A 23,005-nucleotide genomic window follows, 5' to 3' on the forward strand; every position below is an offset into this window, starting at 1 on the left:
AAGCTTATCTAAGGTGTAGACACACAGACTAGTACGAAATCTCCCTGTTTACAACTGCTTTTTCTTAAATAAATTTCTATCTGGGGAACCAACATAAGACAGCAACAAGACAACTGCAAGCCATTCCCTTTAGTATGAGGAGACGTCATAGATAACAGTATTTACACATCTTAGCTACATAATTATTTGTTGACAAATGGTTCTCCCAGGTTCTTGCAGTTCTTGGGCATTTTGCTTTCTCATGTTGACTGATTTAACCATCTATAATACCAAAAATGACCAAATATCCCATCTTGTGCTTTCAATAAGCTTCACTTATTTTATGCTTGTAATTCCACTGTAAGTCCATTTACCCTCCGCACTGTTTTTAATACAACCCCACCTCCTCTTCTTTCATGTTGGTGACTTAGAAAAGAAATGACCAGGTATTTTAGGTATGTACTTAGTTTCACACTGATAAAGACACCTAACTAGCATGCCATGAGACAATGCCATTGACACAGCCATCTCAACATGGAGTCAGTCATGTCTATAGGGTGGGTGTATGGATCCAGTTCTTGTGCTGGTTGACACTGTCCCTCTGCAGTGTTCAGGCCACAGAGGCCAGCTGAGATAATATGCTCCAATGGTCTGGTGTGACACAACATCCTGTTTCCTGCGGTCCTCTGTCCTGACGCACTGTAAACATGGCTGCCCACGCACAGAACACGCCAGCCAGCAGATCAGGATAGTATTAGCTTTTTCCAGTTTTACTTTTCTATCCAGTCTTTGTGGAAGAAGTCTATATCTCAGTATGAAGGGGAAAAGTGGGTAAGTTAATCACGGTTACAGAATGAGAACTGGGTGTGGTTTCAGGTTTGGGTGTTAAAAGTCAAGGTTTATAGGTCAGACACTGCGGGGGGCCCTCTCCAGTTCATGGGTCCTGCGGTTGCGTCCCTTCTGCCTCTCTTGCAGGTGTTTCCACTTGGCTGCCAGCCCTTGAGCATGCATGTGGGTGTGAGGGTTCACCACAACCTTCTGCTGCTGCTGCTGTTGCTGCTGATGTATTTGTACTTGCTGCACCAGGTGAGCTTTCTGCCTCCTGTGCTTCCTCTCCCTTTTCCATACCTGCTCGCAGAACTCGTCCACACTGTTCAGAGTCGGGTGGTTGACCAAAGACAGGAAGTCTCTGTACCACAGCTTTTGATTGGGAGTTTCTTGAGGTGTGGAGCGATCCTGGGCAGGGACGCTGGCTGCTGCCTCCTCATTGCGATGCAGCAGATCCTCCAGGCGCTCGGTGTCAATGACCTCTAAGGTGACCTTCAGAAGCGTCTGCATGAAGCCATGCTCCACCGCCTGGCACAGATAGATCCCAGAATCCTTCTTGTTAAGTATGCGTATCAGTAGGCCCTGGTCTGTGCGGATGAAACGTTCTTCTGATTTGATCTGCAGAATGAGAAAATTGGAAATGATAGAGACAGAGACAAAGATGGGAAAAGATATGATATAAAATCTAATCAGCTATAACTCATGGTTGTTTTGATTACACAAAATGTATTTTACTTGAATCAACTATGGTATTAATATTAATTAATTAATATTAATAAAATATGATCTGTGTTATCTAAAATAATCTTCATTATGAAGAACCTTCTATCATTATTTATCTGCTCTGCAGACAGGTTGTATCTGAATCTATTTCAATAAAATAGTGTGAGCTGAGGTAGTGCCAACCTCATGCTTGCGGTCATCAGTAGTGCGCTGATACTGCCAGTACGTCAGTGCTCTCTGGGACTTGGGACTGCATTCAAGGAAAGTGCTGCTGTTCTCCACACCATACACAGTTTTATCCAGGAGAGTCGCCTTCCCGCTTAGTTCATCTAGATAAAAAAATAATACATACAAGGTTGTTAAAGTAAATGATTTTTGAAATTTGTTGCAGATGTTATCGGTTGTGGTAACGGCTGAATTTTATGTGATTTATTTTACAGGCAAAAAAAATGGAGACAGCCCTAAAGCCACTTTTTGATTTTCTGTATAAAACCCTCTCTGCTTTTATCTGACTGAAATGTAAAGAGACTTTGTTCCCCATAGTACCTCCTCTGAGTTGGGGGCCTGGTTTTAGTTTCTTCAATGACTGCATTTTACATTATTTGTCACATTATACTGTATCTTTTCTTATCACACTCAATCAAGTCCAGAATAGGCAGCTCCCACCACACTGGAGGAAATGAGCAGTAAAATTTGTGTTTTATACACTCAAGCACATGCAGTGCTATTCAGTCAGAGAGTTTGTACTCTGCAAAGTTCTCATGATTGATTTCCTAAATCCTGTTGTAAATTTAACAATTCAGACATTATTTTTCCCTCCTCATTTTCTCAAAAACTTTTTTCTGTTTTCTTTATAGAGTGCTGTGTCTGGCATCTCAGATGTTTGGCTAAAATGTGCAATCAAAAGTGTTGCTGCCGACTGAGTGGATCGCAACAGGTAACAGTTCCTCCTCAAATCAGCAGCTTTCGATAACAGTTTTTTTGTTCTTTTTTGTTAAATGAAAGAAATGTTTAATCAGGAAAATGAAACAGTGTTAGCCAGCAGTATGAGTCCTGTCTTTTGGACTAAGACCACTAACAGGGCAGTTGAGTGGAGGGCTTGGCGACAGAGAGGAGACTTGGAGGAATCCTGACCATGTTAATTATAAGCTTCACATGGGCCAACTCTAATCTTCACAACACCAGAAACACATAAAACACAAAGACACGCCACATACATTCAACTGGCTTCTCTGCTGGCTTCAGGAAAGGCAGCAGCTTTGGGACCATTTTTACGTTCAAAGAAGAAACAAAAGCTCTATTGTGCAGTCAGAAAATTGCTATTTCCTTCAGTATATCATTTGGAAATTCTAAAATCATATACGTTATTAGTCAGAGTAATAATGTCTCTGACTAAGGGGAAATCTGTTTCTAGTGTACACATATTGTAATGCACTGTCTGTGGAAACAAATTTTGCCTTTGAGGACAATAAAATCTATCTATGTCGGAACTAAAGCCAACATGAATGTGTTTTATTACACATTGTTTTGATTATGACACAGTTTGTGAAATTTTTTTTTTCATTTATGTACCATGGTGTTGCAGATCTGAGCACTGTGTGAGTGGGTCTCCATTCCTGATATCTTGTCTCCTTGTTCTCCTGCAGAAACACAAACATAAACACCTTCATGAGTCAGCAGACACACCGGCTTCTTTGTGTGTGTGTGAGAGAAAGAGAATATGTGTATACAGGGAGTTTGTGTGTGTGTGTGTGTGTGTGTAGGTGTGTATTTGAATGTGGTTTGGCCAACACAAATAGATAAAATAACAGCAGGCAGCCCATAGTATCGTAGAAAAGCTTTAATTATAGGGTGTGTATGACAAAGGAATAATCAATCATTTCAGCCTGTCGTCTCTGGGTTGCAGATGCAAAAGAGATGGAGTACAGTGTCAAACATTGCCCTCAGGATGTTTTCTATAAAACAATAATTGAAGAAACTATGGATACTCCAAAACAAACTGTTAACTTCTTCCCCTCTGCTTCCCATTGTTCTTACCCAGCGTTGGTGGGTTGGTAATTAGAGGTAAGAATTTGCTCCGGCTGTCTTATTTTTGAATGTGGAACTCTGGAGTCCAACTAACAGTGAGAACAGGATACTGTGCAGCTAGCATTCAAATCAATAAGCCCCATGGAGCTATGAGTGGGAGGCAGCCCACAAAATACACACATACATGAACACATACAGATCAGTTCACTACTACAACCACACTACCACAGAACCTCTAACACCTACCTCACCCGTGGTTCACCCAGACTGCCTCCAGACATCACCGACATTGGTTCTCATTTACAGTTAACACATGAGACAGGTTATATTTCTAGCTTTCTGGTAGAAACACGACCCTATACCTTTAGGGGATTTTGGCAAATATACAAAGCCTGCACTATAAGTGTGCCCTCGCTCCAGCCTGACTGCATATGTCTTCAATTTGTATGTGAAAACCCTTCTATATAATCTGGTCAATGTGTTAAACAAAAGTAACACGTGGCATGTATATATCTAAAGCAGGTTGCTCTTATGCAAAACACAAATGCACCTTTCTGTTGATGTTGTTCTTCTCATAAACACGCATCCTAACTGTGCTACTTGCAGTGTGTTTCAGTTCGAGAATGTTTTGCTTTATCCAAAGCATGCAGCAGATTCAATGTGTATAGCTAGATGTGTTAAAATATCTCCTGTTGTGCTAGGTTCGAAGTATCATATTGCAATGTAAGCAAACTTCAGAAATGCCCGCTCAGTGTTTTGAAGTGCTGATTAGTTGCTGTGTACGAGGTGTTGAGCAGCTTGTAAAACACAATGGCAGATTGGCGACATGACAAGTATGAAGAATATGGAGTATATATTCATTACCTCTTAGCCATGGGAAAGTATCTGGAGCACTCAGTGCCATCCCATGCACAGTAAGGGTCCCTTGCCAGGCAGCATTCAGCACAGGCCTTCCCATAAACCTCACACCGATGCAAAGGCATCTGGGAGACACCAATGTCTGAGCCCAGGTAAAGTTGTTGCTGTGCAGGTAAAAGAGAGAAAGACTCAATTTTCAATATCAGATTTCTTACGTCTTAGGAGCTACAATTTAGGTTTTAAATTTTGATGGATGGTGTGCTTTGAGTAATACACATATGTTTTGTTTGGCTCATCTTATGTTTATCAGTGAAGAAGAAATACAGTCAGGAATGTGGACAAACTGTCAATTAGCTGACTTGTTTTGCCTCCCCCTGCCATTTAAGTTGACAAGTTGATCTGACAGTTGAACAGCCAACAATTGAGATCTTTGTGTGACAGCGTTTCATCTCAAATTGTTTAAAATGTGCAGACAAGTGTGCCTTTGTTCTGTATTTCGGCTGTGCAGCAAGGTGTGTCACCTACAAGGAAAAGCTCTCACTCTCAGAGACAGGTTTTTCAGACACACACATGCAAAAACAGTAGTTACTTTTTTTCAGCCTTCACTGAACTCATTTACTGAGGTAATACTCTTTTTCAGAATTATCTTTATTTATGTCGTATGTAAATGTATTGGAGGCACACATGATGCACTCTGTGGAAACAAATTTCCCCTTTGGTGACAATAAAATCTATCTTGATATAAGCTTTGGCTACAGTGCTTTGTTCTGCTACACATGTTGCTATAATTTCATTTTTACATGAAATAAGAACTGCAATCAATACCTGTTTTGTTGAAAGTTCCATCGCTGTAATGGCTGTTGGCTCCTGTAAGAAATAACAAAATAACAATTGAACAACGATGAGACAACACTTGTCTACGACTTAACTTGGAAAAGTAACACTGTACAGCTGGTAAGAGAATAACCTACTCTGAAGACAGTCATTTCTTCCAACAGGACTTCCTCCAGGTCATGCCAGGAGCCTCTGGGGATGGATACCACTTTCAGTATCGTCCCCATGTCTAGCACACAATTAAAGCAAACATGTCTTTAGTAATATTTATTCTATATTATATGCTTATCTATCTATTTCAATCAGTCAATCAATCATTTACTGTGACAATGTTCCACTATACAGTATGTACGCAATATACGTATGTATATAAATGTGTACCTGTGCCTATGAACATGACGTCATACTGGCCATCTTCTGCCTCTACTTTATCCACCACTATCTGGGTGAACTGGTAGTCCACATCTGTTTTGACTATGATTGGTCGATTGTTAATGGGGTAGACAGGGTTGAACATGGCTGGGTGGCTTCTGGCAAAAGTTACAACTTCATCAGGAAGGTCCTTAGTTGTATCAAAACCTCCAAACGTCTTGCTCGGGCACTGTAGAGAGGAAAAAAAAGAATTGTTATAACAATTACACTGAAGGATATAAAGGAGAAAACATTTTAAAGCTCGGTTCATAACACACTGACATCCCAGTTAAGAGCATGCTGCATACTCACTGTGCCGGGCCGTGGGTAGGGAACACGTCCCTGGAAGGGAACCCACTGGTAGTTGGGTCCGTCTCTATGAGCATAAGGACCCAGGAACACTCTCCTGATGTCTGTCATGCTGTACATACACACAGCTGAACCTTTGAAGATGTTGCTAATGGGCAGAAAGAATAAGTCCGGTAAGGAAAGGGAAGCTTCTTTTTGAAAATACGGCTCATCAGTGATCAGTGATTATGGGTAATGTCAGCCACTCTACCTGGAAGTGGTAAACACAGCATAGATGATCGGGCTCTTAGGATCCTTTGTGCTCATGAGAAAAACATCCTCTGAAAGCAAAAAGAGAAGGCACTGTATGTTACAGACATATTCTCGACTGGAAAGATAAAAAAAAACATTTCATCTTCAGGAAAAAAATGTGTGAAACACATTTTAAGGTGCGGGAGCAATCACTCACGTAGTTCATCAAAGTGTGTGTCTATTCCATTACTGCCAGGCACGGAGCAAACAAGTCGAGCCTTCAAGAAGGTGGTCCACTTATTCACCAGACTCCTGTGACCTCCAAGGTCATTCTGTAGGACAGACCATATGTAGAAGTTCAGCAGGGAAGTTCATTTATTTGGAAATTACAGAAATATTGAGACAATTACTGTTTTATTTTCCACAGTTACCATTTTTTAATATATCATAGTATTTTAAAAAAACTTTTTGTAAGTTTTTGTATTTGTTTGCAGCTTATGTCTTCATTAGCTACATAATGCTGATGGAGGACTTGCATTGCCTAATTTCATACTCATACTGCTGAGCTGAGAATATATGCCTCATTACCTCATGATAGTTGAATGAGGAGAGGCATTGTCTTGCTGGTTGGGTATGGAGCATTAGGACTGCCTACCCTATGCCACTGAAGCTGTCATTTCTCCCCTCTTATGGCTGTTAAAGCATACTATACACAAACCTTTAGAGACCTCCAGATCAGAAGGGTAAGGATACATCTTCCTCAGCTATAGTTGATAGCTTTTGATACTGTTTACAGGGTCAGATCACGAGGTAATATCTCTATGATAATACACAGTTTCTATGATAAATGATTGTAGTTTATTGGTAATTTGACGATAGATTTACAGAAGAAACATTTGGCCTGTCTTTAATTGTGTTTACATTGACAGATTCTTTCCACCAAATAGATGTGAAACTTACACACAACATCTCGGTGTCAAAAATATACTCCAGAAAGCTTATTTAAAACACATTAGGCAGACTATATGAAACAAATTATTCATTGATGGTGATATGAGAATTTCAGTATGGGAAGTGTTTTCTCTTAATTACTAAACAAGCCTTTCAATCAACCAAACATCCATATTTGCCTCTTTAAAATGCATTTCCCATGATAAATAACAGATTTTTAGATGTTGTGAAGAAAGAAGACTGTCTCTAAAGTATGTTCCAGTACACACCCTAATAGCATTTGAATGTGTGCCTCACAGTATAGTGTTTGTTTTCCAGAACATAGCTCACAAACACAGAGGCACAAAGTGTTGCCTCATAAAAACTTATCCCACTTGGTGTTGATTTATGACAGTAAATTAGAATGTGTCCAGATATGTATAGGCCCAAATTAATACCACATCTTGCATAATGGATGGCTTGTCTTGTGTTGAGCATAGCAGATTCCTGACATTCTGGGTAATCAGGCTGTTATGACAGAAGCACAATATGCAGCTAAATGGGAGGTTGAGGCTGGCTATCACTCACTGATCTGCAGTCAGCTTGGTGGATTCCTGCTTAATGAATAGGAATAGGATTTGGAACGTGAAAGCTGATACAAGGCCAGCTATTAAACATAACCATCCCCTGCAGCTGGAGGGTATAGCAGTCCCAAACCGTGCCAAAGCCTGGCATTAGGACAACAGTGCTGCCATTGACAGCGTCTTTGCCTCTCAGGTTCTGGTGACATTTAACATTTCTCTCAGGTTTCTGTCTTCGCGAGTGATTGTACCACACACAACAAAGCCCACTCTTCTCCAGGCTAAAAATAATCACAGATAACAGCCCCTGAAATCTGCCATTATGAAAGCCACTCAGACACCCGTCAAGTGTTTTTTCCAGATACAGAAGCTATTTCGCATAATGTCTGTGTGAAAGTGTGTGTGTGTGTGTGTGTGTCTTTGTCTCTCGGCTTTTGTGAGTGTCTGAATTTTCCTTTGTGGGAGCCAGCTGTGTGTGAGAGCGTGTTTGTGTGGATATCTGGCTCTGTCTTAACGTGTGTATGCGTACTTTGCAGAGCTGTCCAATGCGAGCATGTGTGGCCTTCCCAGCATGCTCCCCATCCATGGCGTTCTCTTTGAAGAACAGGTAGATTTTGTCATCTTCTGGGTTGTCGCTCTCTGGAATCAGATGAACGCCCACAAACCTGGGATCTGCAACACATAGAGTGTTTATTAATTATGCACTTATTTTGCTTTCCAAAATATCAGGCAGGACAGTAAACACTAGATGACAAAGACAGCTCCACGGGCAACCAATGGAGAGAAAGCCACAATTTGAGTAATGTCCTCCCTGCTCTTTGTCTTTGTTAGAAGACAGGGTGCAATATTTTGAGCTTTCAGCTCCTTGGCTGAAGCAGTATAATTAATTACACGAACATAATTGTGGCGCAAAAGCATGGATTCATTTCTTAGTCCTTTCAAAAGATAGAATATGTTGATATGAACAGAAAAATGGAGATAAGAGTAAAATGTGACACTTAAATTCTTATTGTATATACGTTGTATATAATATACATACACGTTGTATATACAATAAGGTTATTTGAGCACTCTCTGGGCCAATGGAGGACCTCTGTCTTATCTTCATTTGCAACCTTGAGGCATTCCATAGGTCAGAACAGCAGCATCAGACACAATCACCTACCGCCACTGAAAATGTTCTGTTTGATAAGTAGTTTTTCTATTTGATAAATAGGACATAAACAAACTAAGAGTTGCTTGCAAAATCAAGGACCAAAAAGTGGTGCATTTTTTTAAACTAATCCTGAATATGATCAAAGTGTTGGCCAGTGATTTTCCTTGTCTCTCTCACCATTTAGCCACCGGGAGTCATGTTGCTCCGTCCTGATTGGGTGATGCTTGCCGAGAGTGCGAAAGATGGCAAAGTCCCGCCCCATGAAGTCAGCTGATGTCCCAGCATACAGTTCCCCATCTGAGAATAATAGGAATGAAGTGTGTTAGTTTGGTAACACTGGATGAGAAAACAGTCTGAGGTGATTCCTCCCCAGTGATGCAGGTGTATAAGTCTGAGGAAATGTACAGGGGGGCTTAGCAGTACAGGTAGACTTGGAGTCCTGAGAGAACACAGCGATAGACGTGATGAACATCAGGAGTGTGAAATTGACATTAACACAGTAGGCAGGGCTGAGAGGGGAGGCACTGGAAGGATGAACGGATGGAGGGACAGATGAGGAGGGACAGGACAGAGGTGTGAGACAGGGGGAGTACATAATAATGCTGGTGAGAGGGGACAGAGAAAGGGGAGAGGAGATGAGGGGTGATGGGCTGGAAAATGGCCATCTGCTAGGTTAAACGGTGTGATATAACACAATGTGACTGGCAATAATTGGAGGTAGAGAGGAAAGACATGCTCACATAGACCTGTTTTATTTGCCAAAAATGGGAATTCGGTGTAAAGAAAACTCAATAAAGTGTCATCTGTCATGCACGCCCAGCACTTAAAGGAGGTTAATTCAGATTGAAATAGAGTTTACAGCCCTGCCAATGAGGGGTTCCCAGGGTGTAAATACAAACTACAGAGCAGATCCACTTGTAATGAATGGCAGGAATGCCCTGTTATTCACATTTACTTTACACCCTATATCTCTGATGAAATGAAAGAGCAAGGCAGAGGGTGTTTTCAGGACTCCCATGTTTTTATATGACCTTGCTCTGCACACAGAAGAACAGCGCAGTGTATCCGGTCTTTAAACTCACCAATTAGCATGGAGGCAGTGAGCAACTTGGGATCATAGGGGCTCTTCCCTCTGCCATTTTCTACGTGAGGCTCCAGTCTGAACACGCTGTCCTGGACATGAAGAGACAGAAAGTCACATGAGTTGTAGTGACCTATCAAATTCAGGGGTTCACATCATTTTCTGGCGTTGAGGATGCAAATTACACGGGGGAAAAAAACAGTTGCTTCAGTGTGAGTGGAATTCTCTCTGGGGAACCGATTTTGCTGTCAGCACATCATGGCATCCATGTTGGGAGAAAACTGTAGTATTTCATGAAAATGAGCATTGTTGCAACCCACAGAATTTGTATTTAAAATTTTAGTCCAAAGCATGAGGTTGCCAAATGTTTCATAGTCAATCACGAATAAAATGCGATGCAATAGTGCATTTTGGTTTTAAATATATGTCTTAATATGGATGCTTTTGCTTAGTGACCTCGACACTCATATAGGAAACCCATCAGATGAATTGCATTTCTAGGTTATGATCTATATACAGTAGATGGCTTTTCTCAGAGATATTTCCTGCCTCTAATTGTCTGTAAATAGCCATCTAACGAATGGGAAACGCACATTTATAAGTCTGACTCAGTGACATTTGGCGGAGAAGAGAGCAATTTCCTTTGCTCATACTCAAATGAGTACACACATACACACAGCAGTTCAGAGTGATGAATTGGAAATCCCGCAGACTATGAAACCCTGTGTTTAATTTTCCACCTCATTTTGCAGAATGAAACCATTTTTATGTACTTAGCAAATCATTTATTAGGAAAAGAATGCACTCACACCCGACTAGACTAGATGGTCCTCCGCAACTCTAATTATTTAAACTTTATTATGATATGAAACTCAGAATAGCTTGTATATCTTAACCCAGACATTATTGTGCTTGACAGCCAGTAAAGAAAATAACGTAACGTGTGCCTGTACCTCTGGTTTCTTGCCCACCTCCAGGTAGGAACACACAGGGTGGAAGGCTCCTGTGCCGCACACATAGATATGGGTCTGGTTGAACGGCTGCAACACCTTGATGAAATTTGAGCACTCCCTCTGATGGAGACAGAGAACAGATGAAGCAGGATGAATAATCGACAGTAAAAAAAAAAAAAAATGGGAAAACTGCTGGATAAATAAACAGGTCAGACCTCAGTAAGAGCACAGGTCACAGTGGAAAATCTAATACTTAAATAGAGATATCTGTGATGATAACACAGAGCAAAGCCTACTGTAATCTGCTGTAATCCCCCAGAGAATGGCCTAGCACTGTGCTGAGTAATAATTCTGAAAAAATAACATTATGACCAGACCAAGCATTATCATCCATGACTCTGTATTTTTTTCACGTTCTTTACATACAGTACCACCCACCCCGTCTCCACAGCCTTATCCTCTGAACTCAGTGACATCTTTCATTGCCGCCTTCAGAGCTTTTATGCACTGAGCTGTGTAATAATTTCCCATGGAATAATTGTGAAATCCATACAGGAGGGAATTAGACTGTAGAATAACAAAAGAGGCAGTAAACAAAATTCAATTCATGTTCTACTGGGCTCTGGAAGTATTTTTCCGGACTCAGTGACTTTAACGCTCAGTACATACTTGCAGATGTAGTTCACTTAATCATGTCCTTGTGTGCATGTATGTGTGTCTGTCTATGTGGGGCGTCTGTATCTGTATTGAGTTGTATGCATTGCTCCGCTTCCTTATGGCATATTTCCCCGTGCTCCAGCAGCACGTGCCTGAGCAGACCTGACCTCAAATAAAACTGAATGTGTCATCACATATTCAAAAAAAAAAAAAAGAAAGAAAAAAAGAGAATAGCGCCACAAATTATGCATGACTAAGTTAATCTGGCTTTACTGGGTCATCAGCAGATAGCAGCCTCTGTTTGCGTAAGCTTTTGTTGTCATTTAAGCAGCTGTCTTTCCTTGGATTTATATGGCCTGTGTGGGTGGTTTTATCTGAGTAATGAACATCATATTTACAAGCTATAACAAATAACACTGTAAGCATGGACATGATCTCTTTGCAGTGTGGTACCTGTCATACCTCTGAATATTTAGTATGATGATGCAGACAAAAGGACTCAAACCACACAGGTGTGTTCACCATGTCATACATTACATTAGTGGGTTTTCAATGAATAATAAAGTCTTACAGCATCATCAACAGTATGCCGATATCTTTAAAATAACAGTCGCTCACAGTTCAATCAGCAAATGTTATCCACGTGGCTTGTTACAAAAATTTGATTCTAGATTTTGTCTCAGATGAGAGAAAGTGAGTGAAAACATCAAACATATGGAACTAAATGTGCAGCAGGAAGCACAAAGTAAGAATACTGACCTTAACTGCTTGGTCAACTATTTGTTTAGGGATTTTCATGTTTGACATTGACTTTGTGCACATTTGTTAGGCCATGCAATAGCTGCAGCTTCGTTGTCTCTTTTGTGGGGGCACTGTCACACCTTTCACACACATCTCTTTCTTTCCTCTCTGCTTCCTTAAGTGTTTGCTTACAGGACATCAGGGAGCATCAGCGGACTCACTCTCCATCTCTCTCCACCTCCCTTTAATTCTCACTCTCCTCCGACTCTATAACAGAAAGACCACCCCTCAGGGCACCTTATTCATCCATGCCACAATGTTTACAGAAAACACACAAAGGACTTCATGGCGCTTCAAATAAGCCATACAGAAGGCTAGAAGGGCAGGAGAGCTTGCCCTGTTCTCGCCAATACTCGGGCAGTGAACTGAAGCACAAACAGCTTTGCCATGATTTTACATTCCAGCCTATTGCCTCAGGCCCTATTGAATATAGAATTTGTTACACAGCTTTCGGGGGAAGAGAGACAACCTCTCAGCATGTTTACACAGAGTTTCACCACACAACACAAGCTGCTCTTAAACTGCACTCGGCCAAATGCAGGGAGATGTGATGCTTGGCTTGTCATGCAAGGGTTGAGTGAGGTAAGGAGTCTGAAAGAGCCCTGGATCTTGATGCCACAACAAGTCATCTCAGCTTTAAATTGAGCTCATTGAATCTAATAAAACATTCTTATCCCAAACAAATAAACACACTGCTTAAGAAATCCCAGATGATTAAGTCTTTGTGTTTTGTTTTATTATTCTATATTCTAGGGCGTTGTAGCGATGTTACGTTCGGAAACAATCACCTCTTTGATATGAACGAAGGGTACCGAGTCATACTTGGTGAGTACCAGCCAGTCAAAGTGTTGCATGGATTACATTCAAGGCAAGGCAACTTTATTTTCATAACACGTTTTATACAGAGGGTAAATTCAAAGTAGTAAATTCACTGACAGAGCAGAGAGATATGGCGTCACCTGGTTTAATGTTTACAGTGGAGATCATTAAAATGAGTTCTGGCAATACGAGTAATTCAGTGCTGCGAAACCACACATGGGAATTGAAATTATATTGGTGGGATATCTAAGTTTGAATCTGATCCAAATCTTAGTCTATCATTATCCTAGTGATTATTTCGCAGATAAAGCTAGTAACCCCAACCCCATTAAAAAAAAGAAAAAAGAAAGATGAGCTGTTTTTTTGAACGGCTCTCCGAGCCATAAGATCAGGCTCCCTTCCAAGAGCCGTAATTCCCAAATGTAGTTTAGGTAAAGGCTTAAGATTATTAGTTAAACTGACTAAAGTCCTAATAGGAATGCCAGCCACAATAATGTACTCTGATTGGGTGACACCGGTCCATCTAATTTAAATGGGGTCAATTAGTCTTTCCCCTTTAAATACAGTGAACTATTGAGTCTGAAAGTATCAGTTTTATAGAAAACCAATCAAGGCGAATTCCAGTTTTGATGTACTCCCTAAGGTTAGTCTGAAAATACCTGAAAAGAGTTCAATGTATAAACACAAAGAAATGTATGAGCACAAAGGGAGAAACATGGGAACACTAATACCTATGATCCCTGAATATATGACAGCAGTCATTATTCATGCAGTACTAATAGACCAGTAGGTCTGGCAGAAATCACAGTGATTTCCTGGGCCTCACTCTATTAAATGGAGTGCCCAGAGGCTTGATAAGTGATTAAGGTCAAATGATAGTCCCACTCATGGCTCTGAGATTACGATGGTTATCGTGAGCAAGGTTGTGTGTTGTCCATATGACAGATTAGTTATGTACACACTGGTATAAACAAGTTGAATGGTAAAAAAAAAAAAATCTCATATTGTCTATGATTAAAATGCCATATATATGGACTACAAGTGAGGTTTACTTTAAGAAAAACATCTGTGGGAGTGGGCAAATTACACCCACTTGCAAGATGGATGGTTTTAGCTCTTACCGAGAGATCTTTTCCTGCCCACTTGCATTCATCTCTTCTGGTGGGAGAAGCTGGCCAAGGGATCTGCAAGACAAACACAGTTCCTGAACATGTAAGAGAAGAATCACCCCCGCCTAGAATCAACTTTACAGAGTGAGTCGATACAGCTACAGCTTGTGTGTACGCATGTGTATATATGAGGGTTGAAGGGGTCACAATGCGATTTGTTATCCACTTTGTTTCAGTTTACTTCATTATTCATCCAGGTGTGCAGAGAGCAGCTAACATGCCTGACACAGCGTGTGATCGTGTGCGACAGCCCTGGTCTGAAATATTCATGAGGCACTTTTCTGTCGAAACAGAAAAGAAAGTCCCGAGACACCTGAGCCCCCTGACTGGCATGGAGATGCACACTCAAGGCAGATATTAAGTCGGTCGGAAACGCAAACAGACTTACAGTCATGATAAATGGATAAATGGATGAAACCACCAGACAGACAGACTGAAAATCAAGCATTGTTTTTACCTGTGCATAGTCTCTGCTGACATTGAGGAGGTTAAAAGAGAAGATGTGGTCCTTGGCTCCCACCACGAGTCTTCCTTTCTCCTCGTCCAACAGGAAGGTGTGGTAAGCCGAACTGTTGGCCAGGCCTTCAAACGTCACAAGGTTGTTAGACTCCAACATGTCTGCAGAGAAAAAATGGAAAGAAAAGTGATGATCAGCATAATATGATAATCACCTCGTGAAAATCACAGTAACTGTGGGCAGCATGAAAGTCAGAGAAAAATCCACCAGGTCAATATTTATTTAAATTATTTTATTAAATTTCCAGGGGCTGTTTGAAAGACGCAGCCTTAGTTTAAGAAAGCTTTCAACATTTCCAACCATCTAGAATTGCTGTGACCACAGGTTCACCTCTCCATTCACTAGCCTGCCTGCTCAGATGTAATATGCCACATACACTGACAGTTTGAGGATCACTGCTCTATGCCGTGAGGGTACACTGAATAGATAAGAAAAAATGTGTTATGTGTTTTTATTTTTGTTCAAATGTTGTAGCTTCCAATCTCTTCACAAAATGATCTCAGGACTAGAAATTGTACAGCTTGGCCAAGCAACGCTACTGACAGATAGTGAAGAACCACTGCCAAGCCAAATTGGACTGAGCAGGTAATGCCAGTACTGGGAGCCAATGATCAAACTGTCTGCATGGGAAAGTGACCTTGACCAGAGCAGCCAAGCAGAACTTGGTACACTCACAGTGGAAAACTGGGAGGAATATGTAATGTCATATGACTCTGCTAATATTTCATAGCCCAAACTGCAGGATCACTCTAAACCACATCAGCTATTAGGGCACGTTACTATGGGCTACAGCTCACGTTTTGCAGTGTAATGCAATGGTCTGCCAAGTCTGGCAAAGAAGCGACATTTGCTTTCACAGCGGAAAGCCGAACTTGTCACAAACAGACATTGAGGATCTCATTACCGTAACGACCTCTAAAGGTGGCATTATGGCTACGGCATTATAACACCTTTTGGCTAACGTGCATACACACACACACACACACATTCATGCTCTGTCCTTCTCACATTTTGTTCTCACCCGCAAAGTCTAACCACAGTATGACCCCCTCCCATTGACCACCCACACAAAAGGGTGGAGAGTTATGGAACAGATGAAAACTGGTTCCTTTGGTGCTCTCGCTCTCTCTCTCTCTTACTGTTTCTCGGGGAGTAAATAACAAAAACATTCATGAATGTTTTAGCAAGGAGAATGCCCCCTCTCTGAAGTGTGTCAGAACCCGAGAGAACAAGAGGACACATGCTGGTATAAAAGAAAGGAAAATTGTAGAAGAGAAGGCATCACACTGACTGCTTTTACTCATTCATAAACTCTCAAATTTTAATTTCCAGGTTAAAACATTGGTCATGAAAGTTGTCAAACAAAACTTTAGCTGCTTTAATCTGAGAAAGGTAAAACATCTAAATGTGTTTTTATGAATTTGATATCCAGTTATAGGCCAAGGTGACAAGAGTAGGTTGTAGCATCTAGGGAAGACAACAATGGTGGCATTCAACATTTTTGCTATTCATTATTTACCATTCACCTACTTTAAAAGCATCCTCATAAAAACACCATGGGTAAATAGAATAGAAGAATACTTATTATGGAAACACAGTTGTGTTAAATGAGGGTGCTCTGGAGAGTTGAGTTTACAGGTTTACTCTTTACGGGGCCAGTATGTTTGTAACAATAGCCATTAACAGGAAGTGAAAAATAGTAAGTCTGAGGAGATGAATGAAAAAAAATAACTAAGCTGATGAAACACAGCTGCTGGAGAGCAAGGAAACAATAGAGAAACCTCTTGGCTCTAGTTACAAATGTCCTCGTGTAACATTTTGGCTCTGGCATTTTCAGACATAAATGCATGTATATGTAAATTCCCCATCACATGTGCACACAAATGAATGCTATACTGTACACACAGGATGGTAATATACAATGGGTTGACAACCTGTCTTTATTGTCAATGTCTTGGTGATTTAGTTGGTTTCCTGTGCCTCAGCACTGATGGGGAGAGATTTAGACAGTCTCCTAAATATGCTCACTGTGTGACCCAGCCTTCAGGCTCTCTGACTCCCCACTCTAAAGTCCTCTGAGAAGTTGACATCTAAACCTGACTTAATAAGTCCAGGAGGATTTGAAAGTATTCTTGAAGTCGTAAAGAACAGAATTGGACTGTAGCCCCTCAGATACATAACGGGACTGGTTCCAAACCCAAAATCTGGACTACAGTAGCAACGCAAGCCAAAGCACTTTCATCCATGAATACTTTACATTATTTAAATTACGATTCAACAAATGCCTTCAGATATTTACAGTATAAAGTTGTATTCAGTGTTTAACTGTGTCTGTAAATCACAGACAAGGTTTTGCTTGATTTGGGACAGTAGATGATTCCATTTGTATTATATTACGTAAATGATCTTGGAATATTAGTAAATTCATCTTATAAAGGGATTATAGGGTTGCACATAACACAGCCACTGTCTTTAGAATGGAAAGAAGCTCAAGGTCATAAAAAGTTGCTATAAAAGTATTGCTTAGCCCAGTCCAACGCTGTGTCCCAGATTTATGTTCCTCTGTAGCCTTGGTGATCAATCATTAGTGGATCCACTGTCAGCCCTTCACTGACTGCACCCGCCTGCTACCCCTGACCCTTTTTCACCTGCACCACGGATGTGTTCGTGTGTGGGAGAGAAAGACGAAGACAGAGAGAAGCCATCCTCCACATATAATATTTTTACTTTTGCACCATAGAACTAGGAAATACTTATGATTTAGTAAATTGTAGCAAATTCCCTCCTGTTACCTGAAATCCAGCAAAGTAATTATACACACATTCACACAAAAATGCACATTGATGAGTCACCTGGAAAAGCAAAAAGGAAAGATCCCTTCTGCTCCTTAAAATAAACCACCAGTAACACAAACAGTGTGTCTGTGTAATCTGTATATAATCTGTTTATCTAAAGGAAATAAATAATTGTCCACAGAATGATACACTTGTTTTATGAACAGCAAGGTGTCAAGCAGCTGTAGGGAAACTGCTCAGACATGATGACTGCACTTCACTTCTCCTCAAACCGCATCCCTGTGTGAGAGAATGGAGAACAGCACCACCACATCCGCCCACCGCACACATACACACAAGTCTCTGGTTTGTGAAAATTGTCTATGGGAGTAGTGTCCATGGCAACAGACCATTCAACAGAGACTACTGCTAAGTTATTAAATGCTATTCATCCAGAGACACATACTCTATGGGTATTGTGTGTGGATCTGTGTGTGTGTGCGTGTTTATGGAGCATCCAGTGATGTGTGTTATTGGAAAGAAACAGGATGTTTCCAAGCCACACCAGAGGCAGTAGCCTATACATGTCTGAACTGGTGCCCCCTCTGGTTAAATATACAATGGGTTGACACCCTGTGCATGGATAAAGCAACACTTGTTTTTCTCCTGCAACTTCACACCAAATACCACCAAAAAATAAGTTTTTTTTCTGCAAAGTGATTTTGATACACTGCAAGCTCCTTGACAAAGATTTTACAGTATTAATGCTGTTTTAAGCCTGTCTGTAAGGAAGACATTTTCATGCCGACAAACAAACAGGCAGACAGAAAGACAGGTGGACAGGAAAATTTGTGGGCTGTAACAGGTGTCAGCTGCTGCCCTGCCATATTTTACTCATTTTCTCTTTTACCCCGTTGAGGTAGGCCTGTCAAAAAAATCCTGCACATGTCACTTTTTACTGGCTGTTTTTTTTTTGACTACTTTCTCTTTCACGTCCCCCCCCCCCCCATTTATTTTAGTAAAAAACTATTTTACCAACTATCCTCCCTTCTATTTCAATCTCTCTCTCTCTCTCTTACCACTACTATATTCTGTTACAATGGATTTGTGTGTGAAGGACAGAGAGAGCAGAAGAGCGAGGGGGAAAAATGGAAAGTGAGAGAGAAAGAGACAAGAGAGTGAGAGAGAAATAAGGGGGCAGATGGAATGGATGCAAAGAATCAACAGTCCCATGTGAGACTGATAAAAATAAACTCTTTTACCCTACATTCTCTCCGTCTTTCTCTCTTTCTCAACTGGAGGGCACAGGGAGTGTTATCTAAGTGCTTCCTAAGAAAAAGCAGAAACACATCTTAACAATAACCCACGTGTGGTCACACTGTAAATGGGAACACTGATGTTTGGCCCTGGTTCAGTAGCTTCACTGACGCTCGTCGTTCTCATGACTGCGAGTGTGATTGCACATTGACAAAACACAACGTACCACTGCGCCGTTTTAAGTGTATACAGTCACTGACTCATCCATGCCTGAGGGAAAACTCCACAAAGCTTCATCAGTCAAGCAATTTGTTCAGTGTCAAGCAGAAATGCAGGAAAACATCTCCTCAACCTCTCTCACACATTGCAAGCTGGTCTACAAATTGGCCTGGTTTGATGTTTAAGGTTATTGCTTTAGTTATGAATGAAAGGGTATACTCATATATGCATTTTTCATGCAATAAAGTTAATGCAAAAAATTCTAAAACGCTTATCTAGTGGCTGGGCAATAATTCAATATTTCCATATATGGTCATACTGGAATGACATGGTCTTTCTCTGTTATTGTTTTACAAAATCTTGTCGTCTAAATGAATAATTCCATCCTAATTGTAGTAAAAAGTAGTTGCTGAAGTTTTGTTTAAGTTTGGTCTGATGCAATGTATCATAGTGGTACAAAGTTCACTGCATTTTAGTTTGATTATTTTAAACATGATTTTGTTTACATTTCCCATTTTGGGATTTGTAAATGTCGAAAATGTTGTTGTTGCTATTGTGATATTGATTCCTACCATGTTGCCCAGCCCTGCATGACGCTATGCCTGTTTGTCATGCCAATAGCCAAGAGCACTGGAGATTATGTAAGCAGACGTATTGAAACAAAATGAAATTATTCTTCAGAGCATCTGATGACTAAGTCAAATGACTACAAATATTTTACTTTAAAAGAAATAAGTCAAACAAATCCTGAATACGTCTCCAGTTGGAGGGGAACAGAAGCCGAGAAAGCCTCCAAACATCCAAAACGTATAGGATGCCTTCCCATGGCCATTCAGGGCCATTCAGAGTTTATACTGTACACACCACGAGAAACCCAACTCCGCTCCGAAGATTCTTAACGTGCTCAAGGATTAAAAGTCTTTAAGAGAACTTTTCCATTCTCCAACTCTGATTAAAAGTCCATTCACACCACGATGAAAACAAGAATAACACAAAAAACAAAAACAGCTGAATGTGGGACTATTAGAAGAAGAATTTTGTGAACAATTTCTACTGTAGTTTCAGTTTTCCTGGTACTTTTCCTCCTTGGTATTCAAGAGTAAGAATTTCGTTGTGCTGCTGTAAATGTATTTGCTCGTATGTGTGTGTGCGCGCGCTTGTGTGCAGACCCTTGGCTCTGCTCTGGAAAGGGGTGGACAGGTCGAAGAGAAGGAGTACTTTTGGCAGTACATGCACATCCTATAAAACTAAAGTACCCTCTCTTCCCTTCCCTGGACAGTAAACAACATGTGCTCTACTTCTCGTGGCCCATAAACTTGCAAACCATATGGATCTCGGTTTACTCCCCAGAGGATCCATTTACCCCGAGGGTGTGAATCGATCTCATATCAGTTAATGTCAAAGTATAACACATGTGAAGTGACTCTGTTTATGGTTCTGCGGTGCACTGTAAATCCACGGCCTCTCACTACCTCATCATCACCCAGTCACTTAGTTGTTGATACAGTTGGACCTTAGCTCATGTTTAGATAGCCATGGGGTACCATTGTTATCTTTCCCCCTACTCCACTGCCCTTCTGCCCCTCGACCCTCGTTTTCAAAGATGTGTTGGAATCTCCTGGGGTTCGGCGGGGAGGATGGGGATGTGTGTGTGTGTGTGGTGCTTGGTCAGGGAAGTTGGTGTGTATGCTTGAGTCAGCCTAACTGTGTTCATTGAGGGACTCGTACTGTGGGGGAGCAGGCTGCTGCTCAGGTTCACGCTTTCAAGATAAACACTTCCCTGCTGTGTTCATATAAGTTAAGTCTTCAGTAGATTTGCTCGCACAGAGCATTGTGGAAGTGTGGGCATGCCTGAATCCACACAGAGCACATCAGTGTGGATACGCACTGATTTTCCCAGTCTTCCCAGTGACCTGTAGGGGTCAGAGTTCCTTTACCTCACAGTCCTGTGTGTCACTGATCAGACGTTCCTTGCTCAGGACTGGACAACTTCTCAGACTGTCTAGGCAGGTACTGTTCTGTAATTCACCACAGAGAGTCATCTGATTTCCTTCTCTCCATGAGTAAATCTGTCTCTGCTTCACCTATCACAGGGGTAATAAATAATTTATATGATGATATAAATGATTCAGAATGCAATAATCCCATGTCCCTTGCCTAATGGGACCTACAGTGGATAATGTTTGATGAAATTCTACAGTATTACATGAATAATATTTCCACCATGTTGCAGGCATGAAAATTATACCTGCTCACTATCCTCTGGCTAGATCTCCTCAGCCAGGGATGGTGCCAAATATTGTCGCCACCAGCCAAAATGCGAATGAGGTCTAATGGAAATATATAATGTGGCGATGGCAGCCAAATAACCAAGCTGGGCTGCTACCTGAAGGCCTGACTTCTAATAGAGATATCACTGCATGGGCGTGTTTCACCAAACTGACAGCATGTTGTTTTAAAAGACTGATATGCTCACAGGTATCATTAGCTATCTACAGATGGCCGTGTATTTATGTGTGTGTGTGAGTGTGCGCACACATGTGTGTGTGTGTGTGTGTGTGTGTAAGCGCATGTTTGTGTGTATAATTATGGATCCCCTTGTGCTGAGCGAGAAACATTTCTCTTTGGGAAAGCCATCTGCTGAAACAGACCTGCACCATTCATCCTGAGTATAATTACCATGCAGGAAAGAACGGAGTGGGAAAATGACATCCAGGAAAAAAGGAAAGAGAGAGAGGGATAAATGACGCTCAACTGCCTGGGAGTCCATGTTTGGCACCACTTTTCATTGCCAAACTGACAACAGCAGTTGATCAAAACAGGGACAGAGAGACGGGAAGAGAGAGAGTGCATCAGAGAAAGACTTCTGTAATAAACAGTCAGACAGGAGCACTTCCTCTGATTTGGCAAGTGAAGTTACTTTGCTAAATCTCACTGAACTGCTCTCTCCTTGGCATAATAGTATTTAACCCTAACCCTATTTATTAGTCCCAGTTGATTGTTTTACTGAACTAATTTATTACTAACTAACACTGCCACAAGGTTTACATGAGAACAACACATTTTTGCTTTTTTCCACATAAACTGAAAGTAATGGGACATAAATACTACATTTGGAAGAGTTATCTGCATGACTGAATAAAGATTAAATGGGAACTTGCTTTAGAGACATGCAGATGACGTAACACCATATAAAACAGTTTTCATGTTCAAAAATGGATTACAACTATCTCACAGAAATCTTGTAGAACAGATATGGATTATTTTCCATCACACAACCAGAGCATACACCTGAAAAGTCCTAAAGCAGACAAGCCATATAAAGAATCTACTTGCTTTAACTCAGTTTACTTTGCTGCTATTTTTACAGTTTATCAGAGCGAAAAGCATCTCTCTGCCTTACAGGGACATCTAGGATCTCACAGTTACTACAACTTCTATAGACTATAGGCTTTTCTAGTAATGCCTTTAATCTACATGATCAATAGTGAAGAGCTGAATCATTCAGAGATTTACTGGACAATACAAATGCAAGGAACTCACCTTTATAGGAGAGTTTTAGCCGCGGGACGTTGTTCTTGGTCTCTTGGGCTCCGCTGCCCTCCGTCCTGAGCAGAACCACCCCACACAGCAGCATAATGCTGCCCCAGAGAGAGCCCATGGTCCTGGGGCAATAGAGGCCAGAGAGGTCCTTTAAATACACGCCTCCAGTGCGATCAGTCTAAGATCTGGTGTAGTACAAGAAATGCCGGTAGAAGAAATGTTCTTGTTGTCCAATAAATGCTGGTGGGTCAGTCCAGACTGGTTCTCAGCAGGTCTCGTCCCCTGCCAAATCAAAAACCCTTTCCTGTTCCAGGGGTTAAAAGCCAAAATTAGAGTCCAACTGCAGG

At 41.1% G+C, this 23,005-nt stretch overlaps 1 protein-coding gene across 2 annotated transcripts; it reads right to left on the reverse strand.

Moving 5' to 3' along the window:
- Positions 1–885: 885 nt before the first annotated feature.
- sema3ab (sema domain, immunoglobulin domain (Ig), short basic domain, secreted, (semaphorin) 3Ab) lies at positions 886–22,776 on the reverse strand. Of its 2 annotated transcripts, none has more exons than XM_070906819.1 (18): positions 22,659–22,776; positions 14,806–14,966; positions 14,301–14,363; positions 10,903–11,022; positions 9,951–10,041; positions 9,046–9,165; positions 8,242–8,384; positions 6,419–6,533; positions 6,221–6,290; positions 5,974–6,118; positions 5,632–5,851; positions 5,388–5,479; positions 5,242–5,283; positions 4,423–4,580; positions 3,103–3,170; positions 1,714–1,859; positions 1,067–1,425; positions 886–988 (listed from the first exon to the last, which is right to left on the reverse strand). In XM_070906819.1, exons 1-18 carry the CDS (start codon positions 22,774–22,776, stop codon positions 886–888), a joined length of 2,334 nt encoding a protein of 777 aa, XP_070762920.1. The 2 variants fall into 2 exon arrangements, with proteins under 2 accessions (XP_070762920.1, XP_070762921.1); XM_070906820.1 differs by having other exon boundaries at positions 886–968; positions 1,065–1,425.
- Positions 22,777–23,005: the final 229 nt, after the last annotated feature.

This window comes from Enoplosus armatus, chromosome 6, assembly GCF_043641665.1.
Source record: "Enoplosus armatus isolate fEnoArm2 chromosome 6, fEnoArm2.hap1, whole genome shotgun sequence".
Taxonomy (NCBI): Eukaryota; Metazoa; Chordata; class Actinopteri; order Centrarchiformes; family Enoplosidae; genus Enoplosus; species Enoplosus armatus.